The 14,861-nt window shown below is 43.5% G+C and overlaps 1 protein-coding gene across 1 annotated transcript in view; it reads left to right on the top strand.

Moving 5' to 3' along the window:
* LOC141107665 (cytochrome P450 2C16-like) overlaps positions 1-12,510 on the top strand; it is a 41,913-nt gene extending 29,403 nt beyond the window's left edge. The window contains exons 7-9 of the mRNA XM_073598561.1: positions 2,273-2,460; positions 3,690-3,831; positions 11,267-12,510. Coding sequence (XP_073454662.1) covers positions 2,273-2,460; positions 3,690-3,831; positions 11,267-11,448 — 512 coding nt within the window. The 3' untranslated portion in view covers positions 11,449-12,510. The remainder of the gene's footprint in view (positions 1-2,272; positions 2,461-3,689; positions 3,832-11,266) is intronic.
* Positions 12,511-14,861: the final 2,351 nt, after the last annotated feature.

The following is a 14,861-nucleotide window of genomic DNA, read 5'->3' as shown; positions in this document are numbered from 1 at the left end:
CAGTGTATAGATTGCATTCATATTTTTGCCACCCAAATGCATTATTTTACATTTTTCTACATTGAACCTCATTTGCCATGTAGTCGCCCACCCCATTAATTTGTTCAGGTCTTTTTGCAAGGTTTCCACATCCTACGGAGAAGTTATTGCCCTGCTTAGCTTAGTATCGTCTGCAAATACAGAGATTGAACTGTTTATCCCATCCTCCAGGTCGTTTATAAACAAATTAAATAGGATTGGTCCCAGCACAGAACCCTGGGGAACCCCACTACCCACCCCTGACCATTCTGAGTACTCCCCATTTATCACCACCCCCTGAACTCGCTCTTGTAGCCAGTTTTCAATCCATGTACTCACCCTATGGTCCATGCCAACGCACCTTATTTTGTACAGTAAACGTTTATGGGGAACTGTGTCAAATGCTTTTGCAAAATCCAGATACACCACGTCTATGGGCCTTCCTTTATCTAGATGGCAACTCACCTCCTCATAGAAGGTTAATAGATTGGTTTGGCAAGAACGATTCTTCATGAATCCATGCTGATTACTGCTAATGATATCGTTCTTATTACTAAAATCTTGTATATAGTCCCTTATCATCCCCTCCAAGAGTTTACATACTATTGATGTTAGGCTAACTGGTCTGTAATTCCCAGGGATGTATTTTGGGCCCTTTTTAAATATTGGTGCTACATTGGCTTTTCTTCAATCAGCTGGTACCATTCCAGTCAGTAGACTGTCTGTAAAAATTAGGAACAACGGTCTGGCAATCACTTGACTGAGTTCCCTAAGTACCCTCGGATGCAAGCCATCTGGTGCCGGTGATTTATTAATGTTAAGTTTCTCAAGTCTAATTTTAATTCTGTCCTCTGTTAACCATGGAGGTGCTTCCTGTGTTGTGTCATGAGGATAAACACTGCAGTTTTGGTTACTGAAGCCCCCCGATTCACTCGTGAAGACTGAGGAGAAGAATAAATTCAATACCTTCGCCATCTCCCCATCCTTTGTAACCAGATGTCCTTCCTCATTCTTTATGGGGCCAATATGGTCTGTCCTCCCTTTTTTACTGTTTACATACTTAAAGAATTTCTTGGGATTTTTTTTGCTCTCCTCCGCTATGTGTCTTTCATGTTCTATCTTAGCCGTCCTAATTGCACCCTTACATTTCTTGTTGCATTCTTTATAAAGTCTGAATGCTAAGGATGATCCCTCAACCTTGTATTTTTTTTTGAAGGCCTTCTCCTTTGCTTTTATATGCATTTTTACATTGGAGTTAAGCCATCCAGGACTTTTGTTCGCTCTTTTAAATTTATTACCCAATGGGATACATAGATCATCCACATCCACTGGTAAGCTAATAGAGGATTTCATCTACAGTCTCATCTTAGCCACGCACCCTCATGTTTCACCCAGATTGGGCTTATTTGAAAGAGGTAAGGTCAAGGGGTGTGGCTACGATGTGGGGACTGTAGCTGAAGCCTCTGTTAGCTTAGCAGCAGATTGGTTTACCTATGTGGTGTGTACCCTCCAATTTTGCTATTGTGATCGGTTCATAGAATGAGACCCACTGAACCCACTGTGAGAGGAGAACTGACAGAAGAATGAAATGGAGGCATTTGTACAGCGCTATTTTTTACATGTCACAGTAAAAACATTAGATAAGCCATACAGGTGGTCCCCTACTTACAAACATCTGACTTACAAACGACTCCTACTTACAAATGGAGGGAGACAACAGGAAGTGAGAGGAAAACTACCCCAGGAAGGGAAATTCACTCCTGTAAGAGTTAATATGGGAAAAAGGTGTCTTCGCTGATGCTTTATCATAAGTCCTTGTTTCCCTAACAGCCCAAAATTTTCAAAATCCAATTGTCATTGGGACAGAAAGTGAGGTGAAATCTTCTGAACAGGGGCACAGACAGCTAAACAAATGTTAGATGGGTGTTAACCCTTCCCTATGCTATCCAAAAAGCTTAAAAATAGATTTTTTGGCTGGAGCTACACTTAAAAAATATACCTGTTCCGACTTACAAACAGATTCAACTTAAGAACAAACCTGCAGTCCCTATCTTGTTTGTAACCCGGGGACTGCCTGTATTAGCAAATTGGCCTTTTTAACGTTTGTGTAATTATAGACTATTTAACTCTTTAGATTTTTTGATTTTTAAACTTTTAAAAATGATTTCAGAAGTGTCAGTGGCGCAAATTAACCCATCAAAATTAACAATAATTTGGCTTTATATCATCTGCCATTTGGCTTTTATTTTTGCAGAACGCATCCACAAAGAGATAGATCATGTCATTGGACGGAACCGCGCTCCTTGTATTGAAGATCGGTCTCATATGCCATATTTGGATGCTGTGATCCATGAGATTCAGAGATTCATTGACCTCATCCCAATGGGAGTCCCCCACAAAGTGACTCGTGACGTGCACTTCCGAGATTTCATCATTCCAAAGGTGAAACAAGATGTGTTTTCCTAGTTTTTGGCTAGTTTAATAAGGCAGAATAAAAAAGCAAGGATAATATGCAAAGTGCAATAATTCATAACAACCAGTTAGATTTTACTTTACTGAAGATACATCAATAAAATGTTGATTGTGAATGGTCTCTATTGATTTATTGCATTTTGCTCTTTATCCTTAATAAATAAACAATCTCATATAGACTAACTGGCTCACATTTGGCTTTATCTGGGAATTTTATCTAGGAAATTTGGCTTAGGGCCAAGATCAAGTTTGTCTACATGTTGTAAAATGCAAATAAATGCATACTGGTGACAATACAGTTATTAACTATATCTACATTTCTAAAAGCCTAGAGGAACTTTTTTATACAAAAGATAAACCATGCCGCTTTATATTCTGTCATAATCAGGCTTATACAGTATTAGTATGATCTCTTTGTATATAAAATAACTGTTTTATTAAAGAGGATCTTTACTGTTGAAAACAAAAAAAAAGTCTTAAAAAAAAAATTCAAGTCAGTAGCTATAAATACTGTCTTCACCCAGGTGGATTCTTCACCGGTCTTTGGAATCCCGGTGCCAGCATGTTTACTAAGGGGAGCCTGCTGTGACTTCTTCTGAGTTTACAGATGGCTTCTCACTGTGCATGCGCGAGCCGCACTGTGCTGTATAAATGGTCCTGCAGCCTCCTGGGACCTGTGACATGTCCCAGAAGGTTGCAAGTGGGGAGAGAGGGGTGAGAACTTCCACTCTGACTGCCTAGGCAGACTGCCTAGTGGGAGCAGGTATATGCCAAAACTAGGCACCCATTTCCCGCCCCAAAAAGATTAAAAAAAAGCTCCTTTAAAAGTGGGAGAGGAGGGGGAAAAGAGGTGTTAAAGTGGATCTTCCCTTTTAGGGTGAAGTTCCGCTTTAAGTTTTCCACTTATTTTAGGGACACAAAATTTCTTGACATAAAACATTATGATCCCGAAAATATTTAAATGAGATACATACTGGCCTAGCCTAAATCCCACTAAATGAATAAAACAAGAACAAACCAGTATTTGTCTTGCTGGTATCCAGTATGAAGTATGCAGGAGTCTGAACACAATCATCGATAGCAATCCTGTTGTATGAATATGGGTGTGCTAATAAACAGTAGTTCTCAATCTTCAGAACAAACGTTGAGGCAACAACTGACCTTATGTAATGTATATCATAATGATTCTTCTTTCCTAGGACACCACTGTATATACCATGCTCAGCTCTGTTCTCCAAGACCCCAAGCAGTTTAAATACCCCAAAGAGTTTAATCCCGGACATTTCTTGGATGAAAATGGGAAGTTCCGTAGGAACGATGGATACATGCCCTTCTCTTCAGGTATGCATAGCTATATAGGTTCAACATACCTACCATATGCAGTACTACACACCTACCATTACCTGTATCATTGCACTTTGCAGATAATGTGATGGCTCCTAAGATGCATAAATGTTCTGAGAATGCAGGAATTAGTGCAAGGATGAAAATGGTAGGCAATTTTAAACAACCAGGCAACAGGGGCTTCCACTTCCACTGACATCATGCAAAAAGAAGAAAGCTTCAGGCTTTTGGCTTTGGCTTCTAGATTTGTTTGGCGTTAATGACACCTTTGCAATGGTGTTTGTTGGATTGAGCGCCCAACAGCCAAATCTTTCATATTACGTATTACATACTGTATATCATGGGTAGCAATTGATTTAGGGTTTTTAGTAATCCCTGGGATGAGGGAACCAGATGACAAGAACAAATCCAGGGCAGAGCATGGAATCTAAGCACAGTGCGGACATACTGGGGAGCAGGTACTAAATTTGAGGAAATAGAAAATATGTGTATACTGTTTTGACAGCTGATGGTAAATAGCTTTTACTATGGTGCTGGATCTTTTTTTTTTTTTAATTTTTAATTTTTATTTAATTTTATGGTGCTGGATCTTACAACACCAGGTTTTCATCAGAGCCGTGAATGGTACGGATCAACTTTTGCAGCAAAAAAACTCCCTGTATGGAACCCACCCCATTTCCTAGCTGGACTAATGCAGACAGGCAAACAGGATTAGACAGAGTTTTAGGACGTAGCGGATATAAAAGGACAGACAGAGTTATAACCAGGAGCAATAGTATACACATACAGACAGGAAGGATCAGACACAAAAGCCAATACAGGTCAGATCAGAAACAGAAGGCAAAGGCAGTACAGATCAGAATAAACATGACTGAAAGGCCAAGCTGAAATTTAGGACTGGACAGATTTGTCCAGTTGGGACACAGCTGAAGAAAACCAACTAAATAGCCCAGACAGGGAACACACACCAGACTAGATATGATAATGTGAATACCCACCCAACGTGTGTCATCCTTTATTGTCAAGGGACCAAAACAATTAAAGCAAGTATCATCATCTGCTACTGGATATCCAGTAGGCAAAGTTTCAACAAGCTAAATATCCATCTCAAAAGTCCCTGATGGAAGCAGACATTTTTGTCTTGTAGACCATGTGCCAGTTCAGTGACATTGTCATGAGAAGGTTTACCCGTTCGTGGCACTATCGGTCTCTTGGATCACAGTACCAGTGTCCACCAGCGGGTGTCTTCCAACACCTAGGAACTGTAGTAAGAGGACTCACCTGCTGGTGGCACTGTTGCATCTTTGGGTCGTAGTACCGGTGTCCACCAGCGGGTGTACTCCGGCAGTGTGGAGCAGACAGCACCCTCTGCGCTCAGGTGTAACATGAGGTCAATTACTGCAGCCTTATAAATACCCGGCAAGCCCTCACATGCTTGCCTTGGTATCTCTCTCCCTGTGCCCTGATCTTGCGGCCTGTATCTTGTCCTTGAACCTGCATCTGTCCTGTCCTGTCCTGACCTGATCTGATCCCTATCCTGAGCCCATCCTGTTCTTGTCCCTCCGGTTTCCTGGTTTCCCTGGATCCCTGCCCTGCAGCCTATCCATCCATCCTCTCCCTGTCCTGTTGGTTCCCCGTCCTTTCCCATCTGACTGACCTCCTGGTGTTTGACCTCGGCCCGGCTTTTGTTACGATTACGGTATTTCCCATCCATTTGTGTATACCATTTGTTTGTGGGTCTGTGGTTGGTTTGCACTGTATACATTTCACTTATTTGTCACCCATTTAATAATTAACACCCTTATTTTTCACTTACATGTGTTTCTGGTTTCCTCTGTGCAGTCCACACAGTCTGGTCTACTAAATTCCCTGACAGTATACCAAGGCCATCCCTGACCAAATGTGGCTGCATTGTGGAACCATCCGGGTTGTTAGTTCTGCTAATATGGATTTTAATGAAATCAGTTATTATTCCCTGCTGGCAGAAGATGATGGTGATTATTGTCGCCAGATTTTGAAAGGGTGGACTAGTGACCAGCTGATGGAAACTATCCGATCAGCTCATTCCTTAGTGGATCAGGGGTATATGTCATTTGAAGATGTTCAGCCCCTGATCCAGTTATGCGCAAAACCAGCCCTGTCATGCATTCCCGAAGGGAGCGATGATTTTTCTCCCCCCTTCAATTATGGCCAAGTCGAAACCCTGGTATGGTTATTAGAAGATGATCCAGTCTTTTTTATGGAACATTATTCTGCTTGTTCACAGCAGGTGTTGTCTGATTGCATCCATTCAGTGCAATCCCTGGTTAGTCAGGGCGGGTGTGAATCAACATTTGTTCAACCTGTACTACAGACATGGTCAGATCTCCTGCACTTAGCTAAGCCTCAACATTCCAGCCTTGCCATCAAACACCTGCTTTCCCAAAAATATATCTCCCCGTCACCCATGGCAACCTCAGCTACAGCCCAGTTTTCTCAGCTCCCTACCAAATACTACTACCCAGTCTCCAAGTGCTGCACCTATCCTGCCTCTAATCCACCTGTCTCTTCTCCTCCACCTGTAACAACCCCACAGAACCCTCTTCTAGCCACTGTTCCTTGGTCTTCCTTTTGCCCAGCTACATACTTCTCTTACGACCCTGCACCTACGTACAAAGCTGCAGTGGCTAAAACCAAAAAAGAAACTAAAGTTCTTCCCGACCCACACCATCCTGCCAACCTGCCTCCACACCAACCAACCTGTTCCAGCCTGATGTCTCGATGCCTGCCTTCCAGCTTGATGTGCCTGCCTTCCAGCCTGATGTGCCTACCTTCCAGTCTGATGTGTCCACTTTCCAGTCTGATGTACCCGCTTTCCAGTCGGATGTCCCGATGCCTGCCTTCCAGCCCAAAGTCTCAGTGCCTGCCTTCCAGCCTGATGTGCCTGCCTTCCAGCCTGATGTGCCTGCCTTCCAGCCAGATGTATCTACCTTCCAGTCTGATGTGCCCGCTTTCCGGCCTGATGTCTCGATGCTTGCCTTTCAGTCTGATGTGCCCACTTTCCAGTCAGTGCCCGCTTTCCAGTCTGATGTGCCCGCCTTCCAGCCTGATGTCTCGGTGCCCGCCTTCCAGCCTAATGTCTCGGTGCACGCCTTCCAGCCTGATGTCTCGGTGCCTGCCCTCCAGCCGGATGTCTCGGTGCCTGCCTTCCAGCTTGATGTCTCCACTTCCCAGTCTGATGTGCCCGCTTCCCAGTCTGATGTACCCGCTTCCCAGTCTGATGTCCTGATGCCTGTCTTCCAGCCCGAAGTCTTGGTGCATGTCTTCCAGCCTGATGTGCCCGCCTTCCTGCCTGATGTGCCCACCTTCCAGCCTGATGTCTCGGTGCCTGCCTTCCAGCTTGATGTCTCCACTTCCCCGTCTGATGTGCCCGCTTCTCAATCTGATGTCTTGGTACCTGCCTTCCAGCCTGGTGTCTCGTTGCCTGCCTTCCAGCCAGATGTCTTGATATTGGTGTCTCAGCCTGAAGTTTCGGTGCCCGTGTGTCAGCCTGGAGTTTCGGTGCCCATGTGTCAGCCTGGAGTTTAGGTGCCCGTGTGTCAGCCTGGAGTTTCAGTGCCCGTGTGTCAGCCTGGAGTTTCGGTGCCCGTGTGTCAGCCTGGAGTTTTGGTGCCCATGTGTCAGCCTGGAGTTTTGGTGCCCGTTACCCAGTCTGCTGAACCGGTGCCCGTTACCCAGTCTGCTGAACCGGTGCCCTTGACCCAGTTTGCTGAACCAGTGCCCTTGACCCAGTCTGCTGAACTGGAGTCCGTTAAGCCAGTGCCCATTATTCGGCTCGCTGGACCAGTGCCCGGTGTCCAGCTCGCTGAACCAGGGCCCGTTACCCAGCCCACTGGGCCGGGGCCCGTTACCCAGTTTGTTGAGCCGGTGCCTGTGATCCAACCTGCCCTTGCGGTGCTTGCTGTTTGGCCTGACGACCCGGAGCTTGCTGTCCAGATCGACGACCCGGAACCCGCTGTCTTTTTGGATGTGCCCGCTGTCTGTCCGGATGTGCCCGCTGTCTGCCCGGATGTGCCCGCTGTCTTCTCGGATGTGCCTGTTGTCTGCTCGGATGTGCCTGCTGTCCAGTTTGATGTACCTGATGCCCAGCCTGATGTGCCCTCATCTGTTCGGTTTGAGGCCATGAACTTTGGACAATCTCATCTTGTTGGAGCATCCGGAGGCCGCTCCTTTGAGGGGGGGTACTGTCATGAGAAGGTTTACCCGTTGGTGGCGCTATCGGTCTCTTGGATCACAGTACCAGTGTCCACCAGCGGGTGTCTTCCAACACCTAGGAACTGTAGTAAGAGGACTCACCTGCTGGTGGCACTGTTGCATCTTTGGGTCGTAGTACCGGTGTCCACCAGCGGGTGTACTCCGGCAGTGTGGAGCAGACAGCACCCTCTGCGCTCAGGTGTAACATGAGGTCAATTACTGCAGCCTTATAAATACCCGGCAAGCCCTCACATGCTTGCCTTGGTATCTCTCTTCCTGTGCCCTGATCTTGCGGCCTGTATCTTGTCCTTGAGCCTGCATCTGTCCTGTCTTGACCTGATCCGATCCCTATCCTGAGCCCATCCTGTTCTTGTCCCTCCGGTTTCCTGGTTTCCCTGGATCCCTGCCCTGCAGCCTATCCATCCATCCTCTCCCTGTCCTGTTGGTTCCCCGTCCTTTCCCATCTGACTGACCTCCTGGTGTTTGACCTCGGCCCGGCTTTTGTTACGATTACGGTATTTCCCATCCATTTGTATATACCATTTGTTTGTGGGTCTGTGGTTGGTTTGCACTGTATATATTTCACTTATTTGTCACCCATTTAATAATAAACACCCTTATTTTTCACTTACATGTGTTTTTGGTTACCTCTGTGCAGTCCACACAGTCTGGTCTACTAAATTCCTTGACAGACATCCAGGCATGTACTGGCCATTGGGACTACAAGGAGTTTCCCGGTGGGCCGATGGCTCAGTGGCTGGTCAGGCACAGTCTTGGAGCCGCTCCTCACTGACAGTGAGTGATTGTGATTTCACTCCTGTCACCAAGGAGCAGCTGCCTACACTTGCTGAAGAGATGATTAGGCTTTCTGCTCCCTCCAGTCTGCAGGGGGAGATAGACAGCCGACAGATTTATCTTCCTCTCTCCCCTTATCACTTGTCACTTATCACATGACAGGAGAGATGAACGAGAAGCTACCTTCAGAACAGAGTACACATGGGAGGGGGAGGAGAGGGGTGACAGTCTGATGTAAGGGGGTGCTGTTGGGTATACTCTGATGTTAAGGAGGGTGCTGATGGGGACACTCTGATGTAAGGGGGTGCTGATGGGCCCACTCTAATGTAAGGGGGTGCTGATAGGGACACTCTGATGTAAGGGGGTGCTAATGGGGACACTCTCATGTAAGGGTGTGCTGATGGGAACACTCAAAATTAAAGTGGGCTGGTCTGGATGAATTTCAGGGCCACATTTGTGTCCCAGTCCAGTCCTGGTGACATCACTTAAAGCTCAATAGGTACAACATGTCTGTACATCCTTTGATTCAGATAATAGCAACTTACTTTAGATATCTTTTCAAAAAAGTAATGTCTTTGTGACCTGTTGCCTTTGATCCTTGAAAGCTTCTAAGCTTCTGTTTCAAAATGTGGAATTAAGCTAAAAAGAGCAAGTGCAGAAATAAAATATGTTCATTAAGCTCTTAACACTGCCTCCTTGGTGGCCCTTTAGGTGGGATTTAATGCCTGGGAGATGGCTCGGTTTCTGTATCATGTGACCGCTGTGGTTGGCTCTCACACCAGTCACATGATTGAGAGCCCGTACCGCTGGCTCCTGATCAGAATCCTTGACCAAGAGCTGTCACTGACACACAACTTCTTCCTCTTCTTCACAACGACTTAGTGTTAAAGCCCACCTTTCATGCTGCCACGTATATGCGTTACATGGTCAGCAAGAGGTTAATGTAACAGTGCACCCAAAAAATGCTTTTTTGAATGCCACTGGTATTAACTATCAAAAGTGACCCAAGTACTCTAATTAAATCTCCCTGCTTAAACATTTCCTTCTGTGCCCTTAACCCATTGATTTTTCCCTATATTTATTATGTAGGCTAAAGCAAAAATTCAGCAACAGTGGTAAGGCCAGCACCACTATTGATCATTCCTTTGTAGTACAGAGGGGTGATTTCACTGAAGTGCAATTTAAAACTGGACTTTTCTGGAGCCATATTAGATCCATGGGCACTCAGATGTAAAACCGACTTTTATTTTTGCATCCATTTGTAACAGAGACTTCATGGTTGGCTCTCTTTGGCATCAAGAGCACAAGTCCCTACTCCTGCTCCAGTCCTGCTAGAACACTGTCCCTTCTGCTGAGGCAAAACCCTCCACCATCTTATGCCCTGCTCCTTGCTCCTTGCCAGAGGCCTCCACATAACATTCTTGGTCATAGACCTTTATATCCCCCAGGGAGGAATGTCTACACCAGAAGTAGTTTGCTGCACTTTACTGACAGTATTCAGGAATCGGCATTACAGTCGCATCATAAGAACATACATTCCAGAGTCACTTGACATTACATATTCAATCACGTTTAGCAGACAGTCCAGAGTAGTCACAAGTAAAAGCATGAGCAGTACCTCAGCAGCCATCTCTCTTACAGTCTCTCCTTTACCCAGGGTCATTAGTACTCACCAGACTGTGCTCTCTGAAGTCACCTCCTTGCTAGGTACATCTCTTCTGGGAACCTGCCAGGGAAGCAGCCTCACACAGGGATCTCCGACCTGGCCAAAAAGGTCTTTTGCAATCTGCCCTTACCCCCACCTCTGTAAGAGACAGAAAATCTACAGCCAGCTTCTCCTGAGTACAGGTCTACTCCACTGACGTCCTACCCTGTTCAGGGCCTATGTCTAGTGGCTACATCTTCATAGGTGTGGGGTGTTAAGCTCCCATGCCCGAGACTGACTGTGCCTCTCCTTCCCTAACATAAATGGGTGCTGCCTCACCCCTGACATCACTGTAGGAGGGGCTACCTAAAAGGGGCCTAGCACCTGATGACTTTACTTATTGCAACAAGACACTACTCTGGTACAGAGCCACCTACTGACAAAGTTGCTAACTACACCTACCTACACATTTACATCAGATTACCTCCAATCAGTCATGTTTACATTCGGGGGAAAAATGCAGATGCAGACCTTTTCCATTTTTTTATATTTTTTTGGACTACTACTCAAAGGTAAACAGATGTAAATTGATACAAATGTGATTCTATCCATGCAGTGCACTTGGTAAATAAAGGATGTTTTGCGATTGCTTGGTAGAGATTATTGCATTTTCCATGTTGTTCCGTGTTTTACTACACTTGAACTAAATGTCATGAGTAGTTGTCATTTAGCCATTTATAATTCTCTTTCACTTTACAGGGAAGCGGATCTGTTTGGGCGAAGGTCTTGCAAAAATGGAGCTCTTCCTATTTTTTGCTACAATTTTACAGAACTTCACCTTGAGATCCCCGGTAGACCCACAAGACCTAGACCTTACACCACAAATGAGTGGATTCGGAAACATCCCACATCCCTATGAACTGTGTTTCATCCCACGCTAATTAATAGGACTATGGAACTTTATATTGTACTTGTTATTTTGGCGGCTCAAACAGGAAATGCTCCCTAATAGAGTGAAATTAGCATAAAGTGTTATATATATATATATATATATATATATATATATATATATATATATATATATATATATATATATATATATAGTATCTCACAAAAGTGAGTACACCCCTCACATTTTTGTAAATATTTAATTAAATCTTTTCATGTGACAACACTGAAGAAATGGCACTTTGCTACAATGTAAAGTAGTGAGTGTACAGCTTGTATAACAGTGTAAATTTGCTGTCCCCTCAAAATAACTCAACACACAGCTATTAATGTCTAAATCACTGGCAACAAAAGTGAGTACATACGTACTCAGCCCAATTCAGCTAGGGATTTTACAGCTGTGGTGGCAACTCTGCACATGCTCAGTTTTAAGTTTTCTATGCTGAGCATTTTCTTTCTATCACATCTGAGCAGCCCATGTGGCTCAGTGTTGCTAACCTGCCAGACTGAAATTTACTAACACAACACTCAAAATTTACTGGCACCGCCACGTTTTTACTGGCATTTCCAAAAGTTACAAAATTACAGTTTTTGCAAATTTCAATTACAGTTGCAAATTTCAGTATTTAGGCCACAAACAAATACAAAATGCAATTGACAAGATGATTTAAGGTAGATATTAAGGCAAAAAACATATTTCTTTTTTTTTATCGATATAGTAAGTAGGTTAGGGACAGGAATCAGGAGGGCAAGAAAATTAGAATGGACAGGCACACACATACAAAACTGATTCTCACAGTGACACTAACAGCAGTGTGCAGCAACACACTCCTCCTCCATGCCCGCTAACCAGCTAAACACAATGGGGGTAGGATATTACATGTAGATTGTTGGAGGCTTCACCTCCCTCTTATTCTAAGACACAGGCTGGAGGGGTGTGACTCAGCCTGTGACTGGCAGAAATTCACTCATACCATGTTATTGCCAGAAAATAATAAAGATTTTATTTCAAATAAATATTTGTATGACAATAAAAAACAGTTTATTGATATTAATTATTTATTTTTACTCTTTATTCCAAAGGCTGTTTTTTTTTTGAACATGTGACCAGCAGCAGAGGACTAGAGACTCCTGCTGCTTATGTTTCCCTGCAGACAGGCAGGGAAAGAGCTGTGTCATGTGACAGCTGTATATCAATAAGAAAAAGGCACTTAGATTTTTTTTTTTTTTATTATTATTAAAATAATTACATTGCCATCATCCACATACTGTACAGGAATATATGGGACAATGTGAACTAAACAGTGTGTGTGTTTAGTATCACTTTAAGTCACAAATATCTGGATAACTAGTCTGTGCTGTAGTGAAAAGATGGTCACTAGCAAAAAAGAATGTTCATATTACAGTCATTAGGGAAAGTAGTCCTGTTAGCCATGTGCATCACAGTCCTTCTACAGATGGAAGCATCACCCAATAGAAGAGTGTGAAAATATAGTTTGAAAAGACCTCAAAGGAAAAATCACTCCACCATGTGCTGTAAGGTAGAAGGCTTACCAGATCATTCTGAGCCCGGTTAAGGTGGTCAAAACTAGCTCAATGCACGTGTAGGAACACCAGTAGACACCTCAAATGCTATGGCAGATGGTCCCAGCTTCAAATACATCCTCAGTCAGACCTCCAACCCACGTATTTCAAGTTACATGCAAAGTGTATAAATGGAAGACCAACCATAGTGTAATCCAGTAAGCAAGGACGTATTTGAAGCTGGGACCATCTGCCATAGCATTTGAGGAGTCTACTGGTGTTCCTCCACGTGCATCTAGCTTGTTTTGACCACCTTAATCGGGCTCAGAATGATCTGGTAAGCACATGGTGGAGTGTTTTTTCTTTAGAGGGCTTTCTTCTCACACTCTTCCTCTGGGTGATGCTTCCATCTGTAGAAGGACTGTGATACACTGGCTAACTAGACCTTTTTCTACTTTACCTTAATGACTGTTATATGATCCCTATTTTTTGAGCTAGAGTTACTATTTTTTACTTTAAGTTTCTTCATTGCTGTTTTCTTTGGATGTGTCTTCACAGCCATATTAGGACATATGCACTTTGCACTTGATTTGGGAATTTTACACTATTAGGCACCTTTCACACTTGTGCGTTTTGAAAGTTGCACGATTTTATGCCGCAACTTTGATGAGATTTTGCCACGACTTGAAGCAATGCCTGTGTAATCTTGAGGTCTATGGACCTCAAGTCACATCAAAGTCAAACCAAAGTAGTGCAGGGACTACTTCAAAGTCGCTGCAACTTGAAGACGCACAGATATGAATGGTACTCATTGGAAATCATGAGGTACGACTTGTCATGCGTCACAGTACAAGTCGCACAAGTGTGAAAGAAACCTAAGTGGGATGTTCATGATTATATATTCCACATTGGATATGCTGCTTAATTACATTATATTTGAATGCACTTTTAGTTTAATATAGCGCTGCACATTTCCATAACCATATACTCCACCAAGGTATACTGCTAATAGCTTATTTTTTCTTTCCTAACTGGCTCCTAAGCACAAAGAAGATTTGTTTTTCAAAAAAGAAAGGTTGATATACAAATCTTAAAAACTGTGAACACATAAATGTATGCAGCACCAGGTCAAGTAAATTGCCTAAGATTACTGCATAACAATATTCATATGAAGTGCATAAAGTTGCTACATGTCAGTATTCACATAACGTGCGCCATAGAAAGTATTTATTATCAAAATCTCATGTGGAATACAAGTGCCTCAGTGCCAGTATACATAGAAAATGCATACAAGTCCTTTTAATCACAGCCCGAGAATTGTAAATCGTGAATCTTCCACCCACTAACCGAGACTGCTGCCAGATCCTTCAGTGTATGGGCATATATCTACAAACACCACTACCTCATGAAGTGGACGCTCATCAGAAAACAATGCTACAATATATGTAGCAAACACAGCATGTCATCCCAGGTAAGGGTCATCTAAGGTAATATGTGTCAAGTCCTCTCTGCAGTACCAGAACTCAATCCAGGCTGTAGCAAATAAAGCTCACACCTCGTCAATCTGCTGATTGCAAGCACAATGCTGTACAGGCTGCAGCATAAAAAATAATAAATATATATTTTTTTTTACCTGCAAAAAGATGTGCGTGTTTTTATTTTTTATAAAAGGTGAACTTACCCTTTAAAACCCCTTGTTTTTTTCTTTTTTCATAAGAAACAGCATGCGTACCCTCCAAAATCAAATACAGGGAATAGGCAGTGGCGTCTCCAGCTTTCATATTTAGGGACAAAAGTAGGGGGGCCAACTATAAAAATAAATTTATATATATATATATATATATATATATATATACACACACACCCACACATACAGTGCCTT

The sequence above is a fragment of the Aquarana catesbeiana genome, linkage group LG09 (genome assembly GCF_042186555.1).
Source record: "Aquarana catesbeiana isolate 2022-GZ linkage group LG09, ASM4218655v1, whole genome shotgun sequence".
In the NCBI taxonomy this organism is placed as follows: Eukaryota; Metazoa; Chordata; class Amphibia; order Anura; family Ranidae; genus Aquarana; species Aquarana catesbeiana.
Note: the sequence above shows the minus strand (reverse complement) of the source record. Positions and strands in the feature narration are given on the sequence as shown.